Consider the following 21,408-nt stretch of genomic DNA (forward strand, 5'->3'; position numbering starts at 1 on the left):
ACTACTTTTGGCCAAAGCCCTATGGCTCCATAGCCAAGAGCCTGTGAAGACATTTGTAGCAATTTTGGGGACAGTCGAGAGAGGATGATCACAGACATTACATTACCTGACTTGGCATAACCGGATGATGTCACCGTTATAGCTTCAAATCTGACCTTGTCAAGTTAATCTTGTGTGGAAACACAATTGCACAAAAGCCCTTAACCTTGAAATGAAAAAGCAGAAAGACAGGTTTCCCTAAACTGGACATTTACATATGAGAACACAACATCTGTTTGTGAATGTGTCCGTGTGTGTGTGTCCGTGTCCGTGTGTGTCCATGTGTGTGTGTCCTTGTCCTTGTGTGTGTGTGTGTCCTTGTGTGTGTGTGTGTGTGTGTGTGTGTGTGTGTGTGTGTGTGTGTAGGGCTGTTACGGTGACCGCCACACCGGCGGTCACGAGTCATGAAGGCAGTCAAATTCCATGTGACCGTTTAGTCACGGTAATTAGGCTTCTCCAAGCTCTGATGCTGCTGATGGTCATTAGTAGCCTACCAAACTTCTAACTGCCTGGTACTCAGCACTCTATTGTCCCTCTAATAACTCTGACATCAATGCAAATGTAATCGAAAATCGAATCAAACACTTCACGAGCTCAAGTGGTCAACATTTCTAGATTGCACGAGACGATTGTCGAACTAAAGTTCTATATTTATTTTTGTACCCCCTTTTTCTCCCCAATTTCGTGAGACCAACAGTTATTTGCTTGACTATCACCGGCTGACCGTGTCCATGTGTATATGTGAATATATGTGTGATATATATAAATAACACACCCATATACACATTGACACATACACACACATATCCTTTCATGTGCGTACACGCGTGCCCCCTTGTGCCTTATTCCCTGCATGGATCCACCATGTCAGCTTCTCACAGAACACACAATGGACAACAGCTTGCCCTGCCTGACTCTTCGGTTTGCCCTGGTGGAAGTCATGCACATCCCACCACCACCACCACATCCCATGTCACATTACATTAGCACAAGATCTGGTCTGACAAGTAGTGCAGTTGAATAAACAGTTTCCCTTCACGCACACGACAAGCAGGCTGTGTACCAAATTGCACCCTATTCCCTATATCGGGCACTCCTTTTGACCAGGGCCCATTTGTGTCTGTGTGATAAGGTTCCATTTGGGACACAGACACAGCGAACGACAAGGCCACCACAGTGGGGCAACGGATCATTATGGAGATGCTAGTGGTGATAGTGGTGGAGCGGTGTATGGAGAGATGAAGTAACACACGAGTTATAACAATTTTAGTTTAAATAGAATGTGTGAAGGTGATTGCCTGAGACCTATACTACGAATCAGGTTTGAAGAGGTAACTTTGGTCAACACGACCTGAGTAGATCCCGAGTGGCGCAGTGGTCTAAGGCACTGCATCGCAGTGCTAGCTGTGCCACTAGAGATCCTGGTTCGAATCCAGGCCTCTGTCGTAGCCGGCCGTGACCGGGAGACCCATGGGGCAGGGCATAATTGGCCCAGCGTCGGGTAGGGGAGGGAATGGCCGGCAGGGATGTAGCTCAGTTGGTAGAGCATGGTGTTTGCAACGCCAGGGTTGTGGGTTCGATTCCCACGGGGGTCCAGTATTTAAAAAATAATGTATGCACTCAATAACTGTAAGTCGCTCTGGATAAGAGCGTCTGCTAAATGACTAAAATGTAAATGTAGATCTAGCTTCCATCGTAGTATACCACTCTGGTCCCAGATCTGTTTGTGCTGTATAGACAACCACTATGACCGTTGCCATGACAAACATAATGACCATAGGAGTTGGCAAGACAGCAAAACCAGATCTTGGACCAGACTATGAAAGTGACTCTCTGGGTGACTTTTTATGGGCAGCAACATACAAACAGTGTTCAAGGATCAGATGGAACCAAATCACATCGACACAAGTCGGAACGAGAATTGGAGATCCAAGATAGCAGCGGATAAAAAGAGGATTCCAAGAAGGCACATTTTTGGGCACGACATGACTTGCTTGGTTACTCTATGCTAAGATGCTAAACATTGACTCGTTGTCCTTTCATTGTGTTCATCTGGTGCTTGATTTCGTGTTTCATCTCATTCTAGTAGTCTGCTGTATGTTGCTGCGGCTCTATGTTCTTCCTGTGGCGGTGGATCGGTGTGTCTCTGTGTGGGCGATGCAGACATCTCCAGCCGCTCATGCAGCAGGAAAGCTAACGCTAATATTCCCTGACAGAGGATGGCCAGCCCAGACCTGACCTTTCAATGCAACACGGCTCCACAAGGAACGGAGGAGGGAAACGCTAGCGAGCTAACTAATGTTGAGTCCCAAATGGCACCCTATTCCCTATATAGTGCACTACTTTTAACCAGAGTAGTGCACTATATTGAGAATAAGGTGCCATTTGGGACGTAGCCCTAGCGAGGTAGAGTTTCTGGACGAATCCACAACGAGAGCCCTTAGTGGTTGTAGAAGGGCTGTTGTGAGTCAGAGAGGGATAGGGGCATGGGGGCTCCAGTCAGTCTTTAATGTACAGAAGCCTATAGTGGAATAGTGTATGTCGGCATAGTAGTACTATTGATGAAACATGACTCAACGAACATCACTGGTCTGTTGTCTCTCTGTGGGGTTAAAGGTCAAGGTCAAGAGGTCCGACATGCCAGGGGACTGATATGGGAAAAAATGCTTACCTCTGGGTCACCATTGCCAGTTCCCAAATAGTTGAGATTCTCACACCAGCACATACCTCAGAGTACACCGCATGGATTATCTTCAGATGTCACTGAGAATTATCAGATATTCATAATTCTCTTCTATTTGTCAATTCAAATCAAATGTTATTTGCCACATGCACCGAATACAACAGCATTTACATTTCACCTTACAGTGAAATGCTTACTTAGAAGCCCTTAACCAACAATGCAGTTTTAAGAAAGAATACCTACAAAAAATAAGAAATAAAAGTAACAAATAATTAAAGAGCAGCAGTAAAATAACAGTAGCGAGGCTATATACAGGGGGTACCGGTACAGGGTCAATGTGCGGGGGCACAGGTTAGTCGAATTCAAATAGACAATGACCTTTAAAACTGGAAGAGTTGCACCTTGTCCGTTTGGCATGTGGCCTGTGTGTCCCACCAAGACCGGCAGGCACGTAGCGTGTAGTAGCTGTACATTTCTATCAGGGTGTAGAAGCTGCCTGCCTGTCCTCCTTCCACCCCCACTATAGATCATCCCGAGCCCATATTTCAACTCCGACACATTGACATACGGCCATGTCTTGAACTTTGCTGCCTTCTCAGCAACAATTCCTCTGCTTTGTCAAGTGGCAACACTGGAGGTAATACCTCCCCCCCCAGCACGGTAGGTGTCAGGGCAAAGCGGGCCAGGCAGGCAGGGGGAGAGAAAGAGAAAGAGGACGTGAAGTACTGCAGTTTGACTTTATCTGGTAATGATGTACAGTGGAACAAAATAACCCGGAGACCCAAAAGCCTTTCGGTACCTTTGAGGCCCAATACACAAAAAATTCACACAATTCTAATCACTTTCAGAAAACATTATTTCCCGTGTTATAGCCTTTGCAAAGGCCTGGTGAAAGTTGTGTAATTTAAATAAAACCAGTGAGGAAGAGATACAGATTACCAAAACATTATTTCTTCCTGCCCCCTCCTCTCGCTCTCCCTCACACTCGACTGCTCTTGCTCTTCGCTAAAGATGCGAGTGTGTGTTCAGTCTTCGGTCTGTTGTGTGTAGAATACCTTAGCCTATTCATTAATGACAGGCCCTGCTTTACTGAAGTTGCGAGACATTGCAAGATACAGCATTCCATTGTGAGATACAGCATTTGATTGCCGCTAGATAGGCCTAGTGCACGGTTCTGACTCGGTCTGCGTGGTGGCCAACTTGCCTATACTGTGACCCTCCCCTCTTTCTCCGTCCCTCACTAGCTTGCGATTAGAGATGCAAGTGTTTGTGTTCTCGGAAGTATAGCAACTAATCAGTCTCCTCCATTCCAAAAATACTGACTCAGGAGTAGATTCCTAGCTGAATCGAATCTTGACACTCAGAAATGGGAGTCGACATAAATTATTTTGGAGTCGACTCTCCACCACGTCATCGTCGTTAACTTTGGGAAAATGGCAGAGAAAGGCAAGCGACAGCAGCGGTCCTGTATGGCAATACTTTGACAAGTTAAATGAGAAGGAAATGCAAACTTTGCGAGCTGGAATTGAGGTACAGTAATGGTAGTACAGGTGCAATACTTAACCATCTGAAAGGGATACCTAAACCGTTGCTGGCAGCAGCGAAGCTGCATTGTGAAGTCATGTGATTTTTGTTTTTGTTTTAACGGAAAACCGATTTTAAAGAAATACAGTTTAAACATTAAGAAATGTTTTCCATTTGTCACATCCCTAGTCCCTAGTCTCTAGGGCTAAGCTACCACTTTCTATGTCTAGACTTTACTATGGGAAATTGGATTGTCACAGTCTTTCAACGTTCTGCAAGCAAATAATAGGATGATAGGCCAACCAATGAACAGACGTCTTACCTGACGTGATTGCTGCAGAACTTGGTAAACTGTGGCTGATTGAGGAATATCAGTCGTGCGTCTTCTTGGTCAGCTAAGGCGGTCTTTGTGGAGGTTGCCGTGTCCTCTGTCTTTTCGTACCCTGAGGGGAGAAGGGGAAAAGGAAATTCTCATTGCCTACATGTACATAATGTTGTCTTTTCAGCACCAGATTTTCCCAGATAGCTTCATCCGTTTAATAGAATGACCCTCTAGTCAGATTATTTGCAATGTGAGACGTCAGTACTTTGCATAGATTTTGTTAATGGCTCTTCTCTGTGCTGAATCGAACCAAAGCTATACAGGGACCATTAAGATGAAAGTTAGAGGTTTTCTCAAAGAAAGGCACTGAAGACTTTAGGATGAGGTCACAGAAGAAGAAGAAAGGTATGACAAGGTTGGTCCAGGCAGGGCTTATTCTCTAACACAAGGCTTTCTTAGAGCAGATGGCAGAGTCGAGGGCTAATCTGTCTCAGGGTCATCCATTCTGCAGGGTTCAGGTGGCACTGTGTATGTGTGTGTGTGTGTGTGTGTGTGTGTGTGTGTGTGTGTGTGTTACAGAAGTCACAGAAGAGTGGATTACGACTAGATAAAGTGCCTCTTACACAATGTCCCTTCAGGGTGCCATTTTAAGGAGGATCAGACACTGCAGGTACACCTTTAACTGGCTTCTCCTAAGCTAAGCACAGATACCAGTGGGTAGGGACTGATCCCAAGCACAGATACCAGTGGGTAGGGACTGATCCCAAGCACAGATACCAGTGGGTAGGGACTGATCCTAAGCACAGATACCAGTGGGTAGGGACTGATCCCAAGCACAGATACCAGTGGGTAGGGACTGATCCCAAGCACAGATACCAGTGGGTAGGGACTGATCCCAAGCACAGATACCACTGGGTAGGGACTGATCCTAAGCACAGATACCAGTGGGTAGGGACTGATCCTAAACTCAGATACCAGTGGGTAGGGACTGATCCCAAGCACAGATACCACTGGGTAGGGACTGATCCCAAGCACAGATACCAGTGGGTAGGGACTGATCCCAAGCACAGATACCACTGGGTAGGGACTGATCCTAAGCACAGATACCAGTGGGTAGGGACTGATCCCAAGCACAGATACCAGTGGGTAGGGACTGATCCCAAGCACAGATACCAGTGGGTAGGGACTGATCCCAAGCACAGATACCACTGGGTAGGGACTGATCCTAAGCACAGATACCAGTGGGTAGGGACTGATCCTAAACTCAGATACCAGTGGGTAGGGACTGATCCCAAGCACAGATACCACTGGGTAGGGACTGATCCCAAGCACAGATACCACTGGGTAGGGACTGATCCTAAGCACAGATACCAGTGGGTAGGGACTGATCCCAAGCACAGATACCAGTGGGTAGGGACTGATCCTAAGCACAGATACCAGTGGGTAGGGACTGATCCCAAGCACAGATACCAGTGGGTAGGGACTGATCCCAAGCACAGATACCAGTGGGTAGGGACTGATCCCAAGCACAGATACCACTGGGTAGGGACTGATCCTAAGCACAGATACCAGTGGGTAGGGACTGATCCTAAACTCAGATACCAGTGGGTAGGGACTGATCCTAAGCACAGATACCAGTGGGTAGGGACTGATCCTAAACTCAGATACCACTGGGTAGGGACTGATCCCAAGCACAGATACCAGTGGGTAGGGACTGATCCTAAACTCAGATACCAGTGGGTAGGGACTGATCCTAAACTCAGATACCACTGGGTAGGGACTGATCCCAAGCACAGATACCACTGGGTAGGGACTGATCCCAAGCACAGATACCACTGGGTAGGGACTGATCCCAAGCACAGATACCAGTGGGTAGGGACTGATCCCAAGCACAGATACCAGTGGGTAGGGACTGATCCCAAGCACAGATACCACTGGGTAGGGACTGATCCCAAGCACAGATACCAGTGGGTAGGGACTGATCCCAAGCACAGATACCAGTGGGTAGGGACTGATCCTAAACTCAGATACCAGTGGGTAGGGACTGAGACTAAGCACAGATACCACTGGGTAGGGACTGATCCCAAGCACAGATACCACTGGGTAGGGACTGATCCCAAGCACAGATACCAGTGGGTAGGGACTGATCCCAAGCACAGATACCACTGGGTAGGGACTGATCCCAAGCACAGATACCAGTGGGTAGGGACTGATACTAAGCACAGATACCAGTGGGTAGGGACTGATCCTAAGCACAGATACCAGTGGGTAGGGACTGATCCTAAGCACAGATACCACTGGGTAGGGACTGATCCCAAGCACAGATACCAGTGGGTAGGGACTGATACCAAGCACAGATACCACTGGGTAGGGACTGATCCCAAGCACAGATACCACTGGGTAGGGACTGAGACTAAGCAAATACACACAAACATGGATGTGTTAGCTACTGACTTCTTTCTAAACTAACTTGAGGAGTCACGACTAGCCTACTTCTGTCCTCAATTCATTCATTTGAATCGGACATGACTAGCCTACACTCCCTGGCATCGAATTCTTGAGCTGACAAAAATCCTAGTTCCCCAAAAACAGGTACTAGGCTGTTTAAATTGGAACTTACAGCGTTTTAGGAACAAAAAATTTGTGTAAAAATCTGTTCATATACACTGCCAGGAAGAATGACGCCTTTTTTTTTTACATTTTCTGACAAGCGACCACTTAGATATGGTTGTTTTCACGTGTTCATACTTTCATAAAATGTTTGGGAATTACTTATACTAGGGCATTTGTGAAAATTCTATTGCAATATGTGTTTGGACAATTAAGACACTGCAGTAAATAAAACCTAATAAAAACATCCGTCTTGTCCAGGACCAGACCCTACAGACGGGTGCGCCATAGCCAATCAGAGCTACAGTAGGCCAATATGCAAATAAGCCATCTGACACACGGGCTGGCCATCACTCACTTTGAACTAGACTGTTTACAGGCAGTAGCAAAAGTGCAACTTCAGATCAATAGAAAGCATTCGCTAAAAGCCACAAAATACACCTGAATGGATTTCTGCAAATATGTAAATACCTAAGGAGTCCTCTTACATTTGGGAACTTTACAGTCCTATTGATCAAACAACCATGAACAGGTAGGCTGTCTCTCTGTTGCCTAAGCATATCAACAACTAATGTTAGTAAGAGCGAGATTAGTTCAAATCTAACGAGGGAACAGTAGATATACTGTCTCAAACCTTTTCAGCTTGAAGTTGGCCTCTAAATTGCAATGATAAAAAAATGGGGAATAGTAGCTTGCTCGCCCTTCTGCAGATTGCCTGCCAATGCATGCTTGTCCCAACCCACGTTTTGACAACTGTGTGGAAACCTGCCTTCCTGCCCATTTGATCGATGCCAAATACATTTCATTGACAACTAAGATATATGATAACTAGGGCTGACCCCAATTAGTCGACTGGTCGATTGTTTGGTCAACAGATTTTTTTTAGTTGAGCAGTAGCAAATAAATAAATAAATAAATAAATAAATAAATAAAATATATATATATATATATACACACACTGCTCAAAAAAATAAAGGGAACACTTAAACAACACAATGTAACTCCAAGTCAATCACACTTCTGTGAAATCAAACTGTCCACTTAGGAAGCAACACTGATTGACAATAAATTTCACATGCTGTTGTTCAAATGGAATAGACAACAGGTGGAAATTATAGGCAATTAGCAAGACACCCCCAATAAAGGACTGGTTTTGCAGGTGGTGACCACAGACCACTTCTCAGTTCCTATGCTTCCTGGCTGATGTTTTGGTCACTTTTGAATGCTGGCGGTGCTTTCACTCTAGTGGTAGCATGAGACGGAGTCTACAACCCACACAAGTGGCTCAGGTAGGACCCAGCAGCAGGACTGCTACCTCCGCCTTTGTGCAAGGAGGAGCACTGCCAGAGCCCTGCAAAATGACCTCCAGCAGGCCACAAATGTGCATGTGTCTGCTCAAACGGTCAGAAACAGACTCCATGAGGGTGGTATGAGGGACCGACGTCCACAGGTGGGGGTTGTGCTTACAGCCCAACACCGTGCAGGACGTTTGGCATTTGCCAGAGAACACCAAGATTGGCAAATTCGCCACTGGCGCCCTGTGCTCTTCACAGATGAAAGCAGGTTCACACTGAGCACGTGACAGAGTCTGGAGACGCCGTGGAGAGCGTTCTGCTGCCTGCAACATCCTCCAGCATGACCGGTTTGGCGGTGGGTCAGTCATGGTGTGGGGTGGCATTTCTTTGGGGGGCCGCACAGCCCTCCATGTGCTCGCCAGAGGTAGCCTGACTGCCATTAGGTACCGAGATGAGATCCTCAGACCCCTTGTGAGACCATATGCTGGTGCGGTTGGCCCTGGGTTCCTCCTAATGCAAGACAATGCTAGACCTCATGTGGCTAGAGTGTGTCAGCAGTTCCTGCAAGAGGAAGGCATTTATGCTATGGACTGGCCCGCCCGTTCAGCAAACCTGAATCCAATTGAGCACATCTGGGACATCATGTCTCGCTCCATCCACCAATGCCACGTTGCACCACAGACTGTCCAGGAGTTGGCGGATGCTTTAGTCCAGGTCTGGGAGGAGATCCCTCAGGAGACCATCCGCCACCTCATCAGGAGCAGGCCCAGGCGTTGTAGGGAGGTCATACAGGCACGTGGAGGCCATACACACTACTGAGCCTCATTTTGACTTGTTTTAAAGGACATTACATCAAAGTTGGATCAGCCTGTAGTGTGGTTTTCCACTTTAATTTTGAGGTTGACTCCAAATCCAGACCTCCATGGGTTGATACATTTGATTTCCATTGATAATTTTTGTGTGATTTTGTTGTCAGCACATTCAACTATGTAAAGAAAAAAGTATTAAAAAAGATTATTTCATTCATTCAGATCTAGGATGTGTTATTTTAGTGTTCCCTTTATTTTTTTGAGCAGTGTATATATATATATATATATGTATATGTATGCATGCATACATGCATGCATACATGCATACATGCATACACACACACACACACACACACACACACACAGGCAAATGGCCTCCAGCGGGGACGGGGGTAGGGATTAAAAATATAGGACAAAAATACACACGACGACAAGAGACACCACAACACTACATAAAGAGAGACAACAACATAGCATGGAAGGAATACCACATGACAACAACATGGTGGCAACACAACATTGTACAATTATTCTAAAAAGGATTAAATAAATACAAATTCCTCAAATCTACACACAATACCCCATAATGACAAAGCAAAAACAGGTTTTATGAAATGTTTGCAAATTTATTAAAAAGAAAAAAAAGAAATACATAAGTATTCAGGCCCTTTGCTATGAGACTCGAAATTGAGCTCAGGTTCATCCTGTTTCCATTGATCATCCTTGAGATGTTTCTACAACTCGATTGTGGTAAATTCAATTGATTGGACATGATTTTGGAAAGGCACACACCTGTCTATATAAAGGTCCCACAGTTGACAGTGCATGTCTCCTGAGTGGCGCAGTGGTCTAAGGCTGTGCCAGGCTTCGCCCGAGTCTGAGATCCTGAGTGCTCTGGAGCAGGTTTTCATCAAGGATCTCTCTGTACTTTGCTCCGTTCATCTTTCCCTCGATCCTGAGTAGTCTCCCAGTCCCTGCCGCTGAACAACATCCCCACAGCATGATGCTGCCACCACCATGCTTCACCGTAGGGATTGTGCCAGGTTTCCTCCAGACGTGACGCTTGGCATTCAGGCAAAAGAGTTCAATCTTGGTTTCATCAGACCAGAGAATCTTGTTTCTCGTGATCTGAGAGTCCTTTTGGTGCCTTTTGGCAAACTCCAAGCGGGCTGTCATATGCCTTTTACTGAGGAGTGGCTTCCGTCTGGCCACCCTCCCATAAAGGCCTGCTTGGTGGAGTGCTGCAGAGATGGTTGTCTTTCTGAAAGGTTCTCCCATCTCCACAGAGGAACTCTGAAGATCTGTCAGAGTGACATTTACATTTACATTTTAGTCATTTAGCAGACGCTCTTATCCAGAGCGACTTACAGTTAGCACATACATTATTTTATCGAACCCACAACCCTGGCGTTGCAAACACCATGCTCTACCAACTGAGCTACATCCCCTGCCGGCCATTCCCTCCCCTACCCTGGACGACGCTGGGCCAATTGTGCGCCGCCGCATGGGTCTCCCGGTCGCGGCCGGCTACGACAGAGCCTGGATACAAACCAGGATCTCTAGTGGCACAGCTAGCACTGCGATGCAGTGCCTTAGACCACTGCGCCACTCGTGACCATTGGGTTCTTGGTCACCTCCCTGAGCAAGGCCCTTCTCCCCCGATTGCTCAGTTTGGCTGGGCGGCCAGCTCTAGGAAGAGTCTTGGTGGTTCGAAACTTCTTCCATTTAAGAATGATGGAGGCCACTGTGATCTTGGGGACCTTCAAATGGTGCAGACATTTTTTGTTACCCTTCCCCAGATCTCTGCCTCGACAAAATCCTGTCTCGGAGCTCTACGGACAATTCCTTAGACCGCATGGCTTGGTTTTTGCGCTGACATGCACTGTCAACTATATAACTACCTTATATAGAGGTGTGTGCCTTTCCAAATCATGTCCAATCGATTTAATTTACCACAGGTGGACTCCAATCAGGTTGTAGAAACATCAAGGATGATCAATGGAAACAGGATGCACCTGAGCTGAATTTCGAGTCTCATAGGAAAGGGTCTGAATACTTATGTAAATAAAGGTATCTGTTTTTTAACATTTCTAAAAACCTGTTTTCGCTTTGTCATTATGGGGTATTGTGTGTAGATAGATGAGGAAAATGTTTTATTTAATCAATTTTAAAATAAGACTAACGTAACAAAATGTGGAAAAGGGGAAGGGGTCTGAATACTTTCCGAATGCACTGTAACTAAGCCTGCCATTGACAATGTCCACTGTTACCTGTAAAATGAACAAAATTGAATATAGCCTATTCATATACTTCCTGTATGGTTATATAGAGAGTACTACTTTAGGTGAATGACCCAATTTAATTATTTATACACAAAAAAAGTTAAGTCAACAGCAGGGAGTTTACCATCAAGGGTTAAAGGTCGGTGAGCCATCGCCACAGAACTACCATTTGTTGCCATGTTCAACAAGTAGACATTGTGCCTAGCTCTCCGAGTAGCACACATTAGGCCTAATGTCCTTCATCTAAGGCGCTCTGTCTTAACACAGACAAGGGCCCCAAGATCTCTCAACAGGAGCATGTGACTTCAATCAAAGAAGTTCTACTGCTATGTTCTGAGATCTAATTTACATTCTTGGAGATAGAACACTGCTTTCAATATGAAGAACCGGTGTTTATGGTTACTGGGGAACAATGCTTTCAATATGAAGAACCAGTGTGCGTTCATTGTTACTGGGGAACAATGCTTTCAATCTGAAGAACCAGTGTGCGTTCATGGTTACTGGGGTTTTGGTGGGTGGTACTGATAGGGTACACATGCAAAAGAGCCATTCAAATCATCATTCTGACTGGGCCAAGATGTTTAAAGGAAAGCTTGGCTGTATTTGGGCCGTTGGTTAAATACACATCCCTGGGCTAAAAACACAGTTTTGGCAAAAATACAAAAAGATGTTGCCTTGTAATACGCCTAAAGGTCAATTTCTATTTGCTTTTAATTCAAACTCTGTGGAAAGTTTTGCATAGGTTTAGGTTGACTGTCTGCACGACACTCGTTTAGAGAGCTAACGGAGTAAGCAAACGCACAGTAACATTGCAAACAGATGGGATGAGTGAAACTATAATATGCAGTGGGGTTTTGGTTGTACATTTCCATTGACAATATCCATGAGGAGGAAATTATAGCCTAGTTAAAGTAGTTATATAGTCAAGCATAGTAATGTGCTGGAATTGTAGTAGCCTATACACGCAGCTCACACTGTAATGTAGGCCTAATTGAGAGATGCAGTATGAGATCACCTGTTTATTAAAAATGTTTACTCATAACGCGTTCTCATAGTAATGTGTTTACTGATAATGCACGTGTGTTAGTAAGAGGACAATGCCACCCATAGAGGCTAGACATGTAAACCACACCAAGTATTTAGAAGATATGATACTGATCAAGGCGAGTGGTGTTTCCTCATGACGCACTTTCATTTTCTGGAATTTACCCTCAATTTTCAACCAATGAGAGGCCCAGAACACAATTTTCAACCAATGCACACACTTTTATTCTGTGATACTTGTAGAACAAACAAACATGCATGCAAATATGCATATGAATTAGGTCTAAAAATTTATTCAGTGAATCTATTAGCATAGTGCTTTATACATTGCTATTGTGATTAGGTAATCAATGAGTCAGTCTCGACTAGTAGAGTTAGTGAGAGACTCATTTCCATTTCCTCTATTGTAGCACAGTCATGGATATTGGTGGAATCTAGGTTAGAGACCATTCGTTATTTGAACGTATCCACTCCATCCAATTTCCCCTCAGACTTAAAATTACCCTCTCTGTAAAAGAGCCCTTACTATTGAGCACCAATGGCACTGCCAATCACATTAGTCAACTTAGCTCCCCACTTCAGAACACACACAGCTCCGACAACCACAACTATTACTATACCATACGTGGCGAGAGCTACCGGTCCAAGTAACAACCACAACTATACCATACGTGGCAATATCTACCAGTCCAATTAACAACCACAACTATACCATACGTGGCGATATCTACCCGTCCAATTAACAACCACAACTATACCATACGTGGCGATATCTACCCGTCCAATTAACCACCACAACTATACCATACGTGGCGATATCTACCCATCCAATTAACCACAACTATACCATACGTGGCGATATCTACCCGTCCAATTAACCACAACTATACCATACGTGGCGATATCTACCCGTCCAATTAACCACCACAACTATACCATACGTGGCGATATCTACCCGTCCAATTAACCACAACTATACCATACGTGGCGATATCTACCCGTCCAATTAACAACCACAACTATACCATACGTGGCGATATCTACCCATCCAATTAACCACAACTATACCATACGTGGCGATATCTACCCGTCCAATTAACCACCACAACTATACCATACGTGGCGATATCTACCCATCCAATTAACCACAACTATACCATACGTGGCGATATCTACCCGTCCAATTAACCACCACAACTATACCATACGTGGCGATATCTACCCATCCAATTAACCACAACTATACCATACGTGGCGATATCTACCCGTCCAATTAACCACCACAACTATACCATACGTGGCGATATCTACCCGTCCAATTAACAACCACAACTATACCATACGTGGCGATATCTACCAGTCCAATTAACAACCACAACTATACCATACGTGGCGATATCTACCAGTCCAAGTAACAACCACAACTATACCATACGTGGCGAGAGCTACTGGTCCAATTAACAACCACAACTATACCATACGTGGCGATATCTACCCATCCAATTAACCACAACTATACCATACGTGGCAATATCTACCCGTCCAATTAACAACCACAACTATACCATACGTGGCGATATCTACCAGTCCAAGTAACAACCACAACTATACCATACGTGGCGATATCTACCCATCCAATTAACCACAACTATACCATACGTGGCGATATCTACCCGTCCAATTAACAACCACAACTATACCATACGTGGCGATATCTACCCGTCCAATTAACCACCACAACTATACCATACGTGGCGATATCTACCAGTCCAAGTAACAACCACAACTATACCATACGTGGCGAGAGCTACTGGTCCAATTAACAACCACAACTATACCATACGTGGCGATATCTACCAGTCCAAGTAACAACCACAACTATACCATACGTGGCGAGAGCTACTGGTCCAATTAACAACCACAACTATACCATACGTGGCGATATCTACCAGTCCAATTAACAACCACAACTATACCATACGTGGCGATATCAACCAGTCCAATTAACAACCACAACTATACCATACGTGGCGATATCTACCAGTCCAATTAACAACCACAACTATACCATACGTGGCAATATCTACCAGTCCAATTAACAACCACAACTATACCATACGTGGCGAGAGTTACTGGTCCAATTAACAACCACACATGTAAGAGTGATAGTGTTAGATTAGCAATGTACATAAGGACATCTAAATAAGAATTTGTTCTTAACTGGCTTGCCTAGATGAGATCAGGGCAGCTCTAACGATGGAGAGTACTACTGTACTAGGCTACGTCCTTGTGCTTTAGGGATTATCCAGTGAGAACGAGGGCTTCTCCATTCCACTCAGGGATTTCTCTCCAAGCTCCAACCTGCCAGCAGCCAGTGGAGTGGAATGGACAGAGACGGGTGGAGACAGCTCACTCAGCTCCCCCATGACACTGCACAACGTAGAGGGGAGAGGGATAGAGTGGGAATCACACTGGTATGGCTCCCCTACTACGCTCCAGTGGGTACAGCACTATGGCACAACCTGGTTGGCACCCCAAGGACAAGCACTGACTATTCCAGAGACAAGGATGGGAAGCACAGCAAAATAGCAGCAATTAGCCTAGGTGGCTATCTTAGCTAGCTTCTTTACATCGATTTGATGCAGTCAAGACATGCTCTACCATAATATTTGAATAGTGAAATTATTTCAAATGCCCATCCCTAACTTATGCAAATGTTGTTAATCAGTACAATAAAATAAGTCCCAAATTTAAGGGAAGGAGATTGTTTATCATCATCATCATCATCATCATCTGTAGCCCCATGAAATCAGCCAAAACAAGCTCAATAACTACATGCATGCACACGCTCCTACTGAATATGCATTCACCTGTATTGTGAATAGACCTAGGGTGAATCTTGATTTACCCAGTTTATCAAGATAGATTTACCATTCAAATAAATGATTACCATTACGTTATGTAGTCAGATTGGTAAAAAGTGTACTTGTAATATTGTATAATTGATTCATTAATGCATACATGGCTGTCTCTGAAAAACATTGACATCAAATTTCAAATGTAATGATATTGAATTGAAAAGACACCCAACGATTGAACAGAGTAGTAGCTACGTTTATCTGTCTGGATCAAGTGCCATTCTGTGACTTTGGCTAATACGCCTTTTTTGCTGTGGTATTGTTTTGGTATCGTTTCGGTATCATGATACTAATCCTGGTATCAGTATCAAAGACACAATTCTGGTATCGTGACAACACTGGCTGCCATAGTAGGGCCTACACAAACCATAGCACCATGATTGAAAACACATTTACACAATGTCACTTTTTATGTAAATCAAGAAACTAACATTTAGGGCTTGGGGAAAGGTTGGATTACAGTGTGGTGTGATGTTTTAATTAATACGACTCAAACTGAGTATTGCAGAGGGAGTACTATACTCCAAAGGTCAAAGGCTGACGGGACTGCAGTGTTCCCAGGCTCTCAGGTTGTTGTGTACGTCCCTTCCAATGGGATGCCGGATCAGCTTCCAAGCCATGCGAATGACGTTGGAAGAGCGTGTGTGTGTGTGTGTGTGTGTGTGGGGGGGGCAACTGGTGAGCATGACTGTAAATGGAATTCTGGCAAATAAATATGGACCAGGAGGATGTGGCATTCTAAAAGTGGGGGAACGAGGCTGGCAATGGAGATGCCTGCTAACAACAACAACAACAACAACAACAAACCGCAGTTCATGAGGGGCTGCAACTGGAGCCCTCACCGGATATGCCCCAGTTGCAATGCGACCCCCCCGCCCCAACCCCTCCACCCCCTTTTCTTGGCCGAGGAGGAAATAGAGTGGAAGTCTGACAGATCTCAAAGCCAATCCTATCTGCCCCCGCCTCTCCCATAACACCCTGACTCATGTCAAGCAAACCTTCGCTGTCTTTAATTACATATCTTGTCCGTTTTGTTTTTGGCATGGGCTCTTATCAGGATGAACAAAGAGAAACTGCCGACTACCCCTCTCCCTCCACTCCATCTCTCGCTCACTCTCCCTCTTCTTTTGTCTCTGGCGTGTGTTCTGAGGCTATAAATAGCCCGGCCCCCCTTGCAGTCCTTTGGTCACCGGGGGTTACACGGGTTGGCCGTCCCTGCCTGGCCGGTTACGCAACGGCCTACCCAGATGACAGCTCAGGATGGGTGGCTTATTGGATTAGTGTGGAGTCAAGAGGGTGGTTAAAGGCAACAACTGGCGCTTAGGGAATGGTGCCTCCGCTTAAGTAGAGAAACTTGCTAGCATGAATGCTAGTGATTATCACCTGTGGTAGTTTAGCTGTAAGGGATATGTCGCTTGACAAGACGCAGGTTAGAAAATACCAAAATGGTCAACTTCAGTGATTGACAAAACACCCTCAAATATGAATTCAAATTCTAGGTGTGTATTGTGAAACTGACAAATATCTAGCCATGACGAGGAAGACTGTCTAGTAAACAGGCGGTAAAACAGAAATTATTTTCCAAACGTTTTGTTCTGAACAGAACCCGGAATTATTTTTTTAGTTAATTTTTTTAAGGGGGTAGATCAGCTTTAATATTGCAGATGTATGTATGTATGTATGTATGTATGTATGTATGTATGTATGTATGTATGTATGTATGTATGTATGTATGTACAGTGCTATGAAAAAGTATTTGCCCCCATTCTAATTTTCTCTACTTTTGCATATTTGTGATACTGAATGTTATCAGATCTTCAACCAAAACCTAATATTAGATAAAGGGAACATATGTGAACAAATAACACAACAATTACATATTTATTTCATAAACAAAGTTATGCAACACCCAATTCCCCTGTGTGAAAAAGTAATTGCCCCCTTACACTCAATAACTGGTTGTGCCACCTTTAGCTGCAATGACTCCAACCAAATGCTTCCTGTAGTTGTTGATCAGTCTCTCACGTCGCTGTGGAGGAATTTTGGCACACACACACACACATCCTTTAAAAATATATATTTTCCTTTATTACTTTCCAACCCCACCACCCCTTCCCTAATTGGAGTAAACTAGTGAACAACAACGCTTAGGCCTCTACTTCTAGCTTATACATACTATATACATTTTAAGGACACAGTCAATTTTACAATAATTCTATTTTGTTTGTTTTTACTCCTGAACTTCCTAATCTCAGCTTGTTACCTGTATAAAAGACACCTGTCCACAGAAGCAATCAATCAATCAATCAGATTCCAAACTCTCCACCATGGCCAAGACCAAAGAGCTATCCAAGGAAGTCAGGGACAAGATTGTAGACCTACACAAGGCTGGAATGGGCTACAAGACCATCGCCAAGCAGCTTGGTGAGAAGGTGACAACAGTTGGTGCGATTATTCGCAAATGGAAGAAACACAAAATAACTGTAAATCTCCCTCGGCCTGGGGCTCCATGCAAGATCTCACCTCGTGGAGTTGCAATGATCATGAGAACGGTGAGGAATCAGCCCAGAACTACACAGGAGGATCTTGTCAATGATCTCAAGGCAGCTGGGACCATAGTCACCAAGAAAACAATTGGTAACACACTACGTCGTGAAGGACTGAAATCCTGCAGCGCCCGCAAGGTCCCCCTGCTCAAGAAAGCACATATACAGGGCCGTCTGAAGTTTGCCAATGAACACCTGAATGATTCAGAGGAGAACTGGGTGAAAGTGTTGTGGTCAGATGAGACCAAAATCGAGCTCTTTGGCATCAACTCAACTCGCAGTGTTTGGAGGAGGAGGAATGCTGCCTATGACCCCAAGAACACCATCCCACCGTCAAACATGGAGGTGGAAACATTATGCTTTGGGGGTGTTTTTCTGCTAAGGGGACAGGACAACTTCACTGCATCAAAGGGACGATGGACGGGGCCATGTACCGTCAAATCTTGGGTGAGAACCTCCTTCCCTCAGCCAGGGCATTGAAAATGGGTCGTGGATGTGTATTCCAGCTTGACAATGACCCAAAACACACGGCCAAGGCAACAAAGGAGTGGCTCAAGAGGAAGCACATTAAGGTCCTGGAGTGGCCTAGCCAGTCTCCAGACCTTAAACCAATAGAAAATCTGTGGAGGGAGCTGAAGGTTCGAGTTGCCAAACGTCAGCCTTGAAACCTTAATGACTTGGAGAAGATCTGCAAAGAGGAGTGGGACAAAATCCCTCCTGAGATGTGTGCAAACCTGGTGGCCAACTACAAGAAACGTCTGACCTCTGTGATTGCCAACAAAGGTTTTGCCACCAAGTACTAAGTCATGTTTTGCAGAGGGGTCAAATACTTATTTCCCTCATTAAAATGCAAATCAATTTATAACATTTTTGACATGCGTTTGTTGTTATTCTGTCTCTCACTGTTCAAATAAACCTACCATTAAAATTGATGTCTGTCAGTGGGCAAACGTACAAAATCATCAGGGGATCAAATACTTTTTTCCCCTCACTGTACTTATTATGAACACAGTATGCTTTACATTAGTTATCTTGTTGTTATTAGTTGATCCACTGTTCCGACCAACAAAATAAAGTTCTGAACAGGTTCTGAACAGGTTAGAACCCCAAAAAGTACTGGTTTATATCCTTCCTTTCTGTTCCTTTTGAAACCGCTGAAATATTATTTGTTTTTGTTTTTACATTTAGCGTGACATTCAATTCCTTTACCAATCAGTGCGAATAGAGCAGCTTGCTATGGAGCGGGAAAACTATAGCCTAGTTGTTTCCATGCGCAATGGACATACAAGTGCAGGGCGCAAGATGCGACTTACGTTTTGCGGGTGGGGAGAAAGCGAGTGAGGGTGGAGGAGGCTTGGCTTGAAGCGCTGGGCATCTTATGACATGCATTATCAGAATTATAGGCTACCTGCTTGTGTGTGCAGAGCGACACCAGAATTAAAAACACGTTTGTCCTTTTTGTAGTTAACAAATCCAATGTGCAACATGATAACTATAGTATCCTTAACTAGCATTGAAAAATGTAATCCATTCTTCTCCAATTAAAAATTTCAATTTCTGAGTCACGCTTGTAACGTCAGTAGCCTATGCGTCGGAGGTGGAGGGCCAGGTAGCCTACACACGCACTGGCAAAGATTTTCAGCTGGTAGGCAGACACTTGAATAAGTGGCCTTGCATAGGCACTTTGTTGCATTTTTTTGTGGGACTAAAAACATTTCTGTAACGTAAAATAACGTTATTAACTGGTTCCCATGCTTTTAAAATAATGGTTCTGTTCCGGAACGGTATAGATCACTTTCGTTCCCAGTTCTGATTCTGTTCCCTGAACCGGTTCCAAACCCTGCTAGCAACAGATGGGTTTCCAGATGCAAGGGAGATGAAGGATGCTGAAGAAATTTGGCCTGTCCCTGAGGGCCCTCACAGTGTTCTACAGGAGCACCATTGTCAGCATACTGTCGGGCTGCACCACAGCCTGGTCGGCAACTCCACCGTCGCAGAGCGCAAGGTGCTTCAGAGAGTGATACGTACAGCTGAATGCACCATTGGGTGCACTACAGGACACCTAAAACACTAGGTGTCGCAGGAAGGCCAAGAAGATCATCAGGGACCACTGCCACCCAAGCCATGCCCTGTTCTCCCTGCTTCAAACACTCAGATGCGGGCAGTACAGGAGCATCATGGCAAAAACTGGAAGACTGGCCAATAGTTTCTACCTTCAGACCATCAGGCTGCTGAATAGCCACCACTAGTCAGCTTCCTGATCTTATTTCAAATGCTTACCACAGACGTTTTCCCCATTCGGTCGAACAAATAACGGCTTATTACCAACGCGGTACTGTAAAAACATCGTGGCAGGTGTGTGTGCTTGTTTGCAGAATTATTTGTTTACAGCTTTCACAGTGCTACTGACCCTAGCGATGGCGCTTCGCTTGCGCAAGCAAATTCAGCCCACACAACATTCAAAAATATCATTTTGTTATTGATGCGTCAAATTAAAAGCTTATTTGACACGTCAAAGTGTTATTTGACGTGTCAGTGATTTTTGATGCATCTGTGTTTTTTGACTTGTAGCTTTTTTGACAAAGACCCAAATGGCGTTCCATAGATAAAAAGCTTTCTCTGGTTTGCTCAAGGTGGGTAATTGCCACTTTCATGTAATGTAACGTACGGAGAAGAATTACATTCCTGAAACCTAGGTAAACCATTTTGTCACAAGACATGTATGCAGCCAAGAGCTCCATTGTAACTTTGGATGGCCAGCTGGCCAGCACAGGGTGACAGAATGAGCTAGAGGGGAGGGTAATGGTACTGATTCAAATTCAAGGTGGGACCTACTGCTTTGGTGACCTTCAGCTGAATAAACGGGCACTTAAGGATGTTGAATCCGTGCCATACAGGTATAAAGAATGTTGTCAGAGTCCAAGACGACGGCAACAACGTGACCAAACAAAAACCAACCAAACTATATAGGCTATCTATCCGGGCTCACGTTTGAAGAAGCATACACAGAGTACAAAACATTGAGTCCTGTCCCGTCCCGTCCCCCCCGGATGCTGGCCCATGTCAACTCCTTGCTTCCCACAGTTGTGTCAAGTTGGCTGGATGTCCTTTGGGTGGTGGACCATTCTTGATACACACGGGAAACTGTTGAGCGTAAAAAACACAGCAGCGCTGCTATTCTTGACACAAACCTACTACCATACACCGTTCAAAGGCACAATCCTTTTCACTTGCCCATTCACCCCCTGAATGGCACACATACCCAATCCATGTCTCAATTGTCTCAAGGCATAAAAATCCTTCTTTAATTGATCATCTACACTGATTTGAAGTGGA

General features: G+C 44.7%; 1 protein-coding gene across 2 annotated transcripts in view; it reads right to left on the minus strand.

Moving 5' to 3' along the window:
• The window catches only part of atp8a1 (ATPase phospholipid transporting 8A1), a 182,245-nt gene that overhangs the window by 135,166 nt on the left and 25,671 nt on the right, over positions 1-21,408 (minus strand). For both annotated transcript variants that reach the window (XM_084150005.1, XM_084150006.1), the window contains exon 2: positions 4,569-4,689. In XM_084150005.1, coding sequence (XP_084006131.1) covers positions 4,569-4,689 — 121 coding nt within the window. The remainder of the gene's footprint in view (positions 1-4,568; positions 4,690-21,408) is intronic.

Source organism: Coregonus lavaretus (assembly GCF_964263955.1).
Source record: "Coregonus lavaretus genome assembly, chromosome: 32".
NCBI lineage: Eukaryota > Metazoa > Chordata > Actinopteri > Salmoniformes > Salmonidae > Coregonus > Coregonus lavaretus.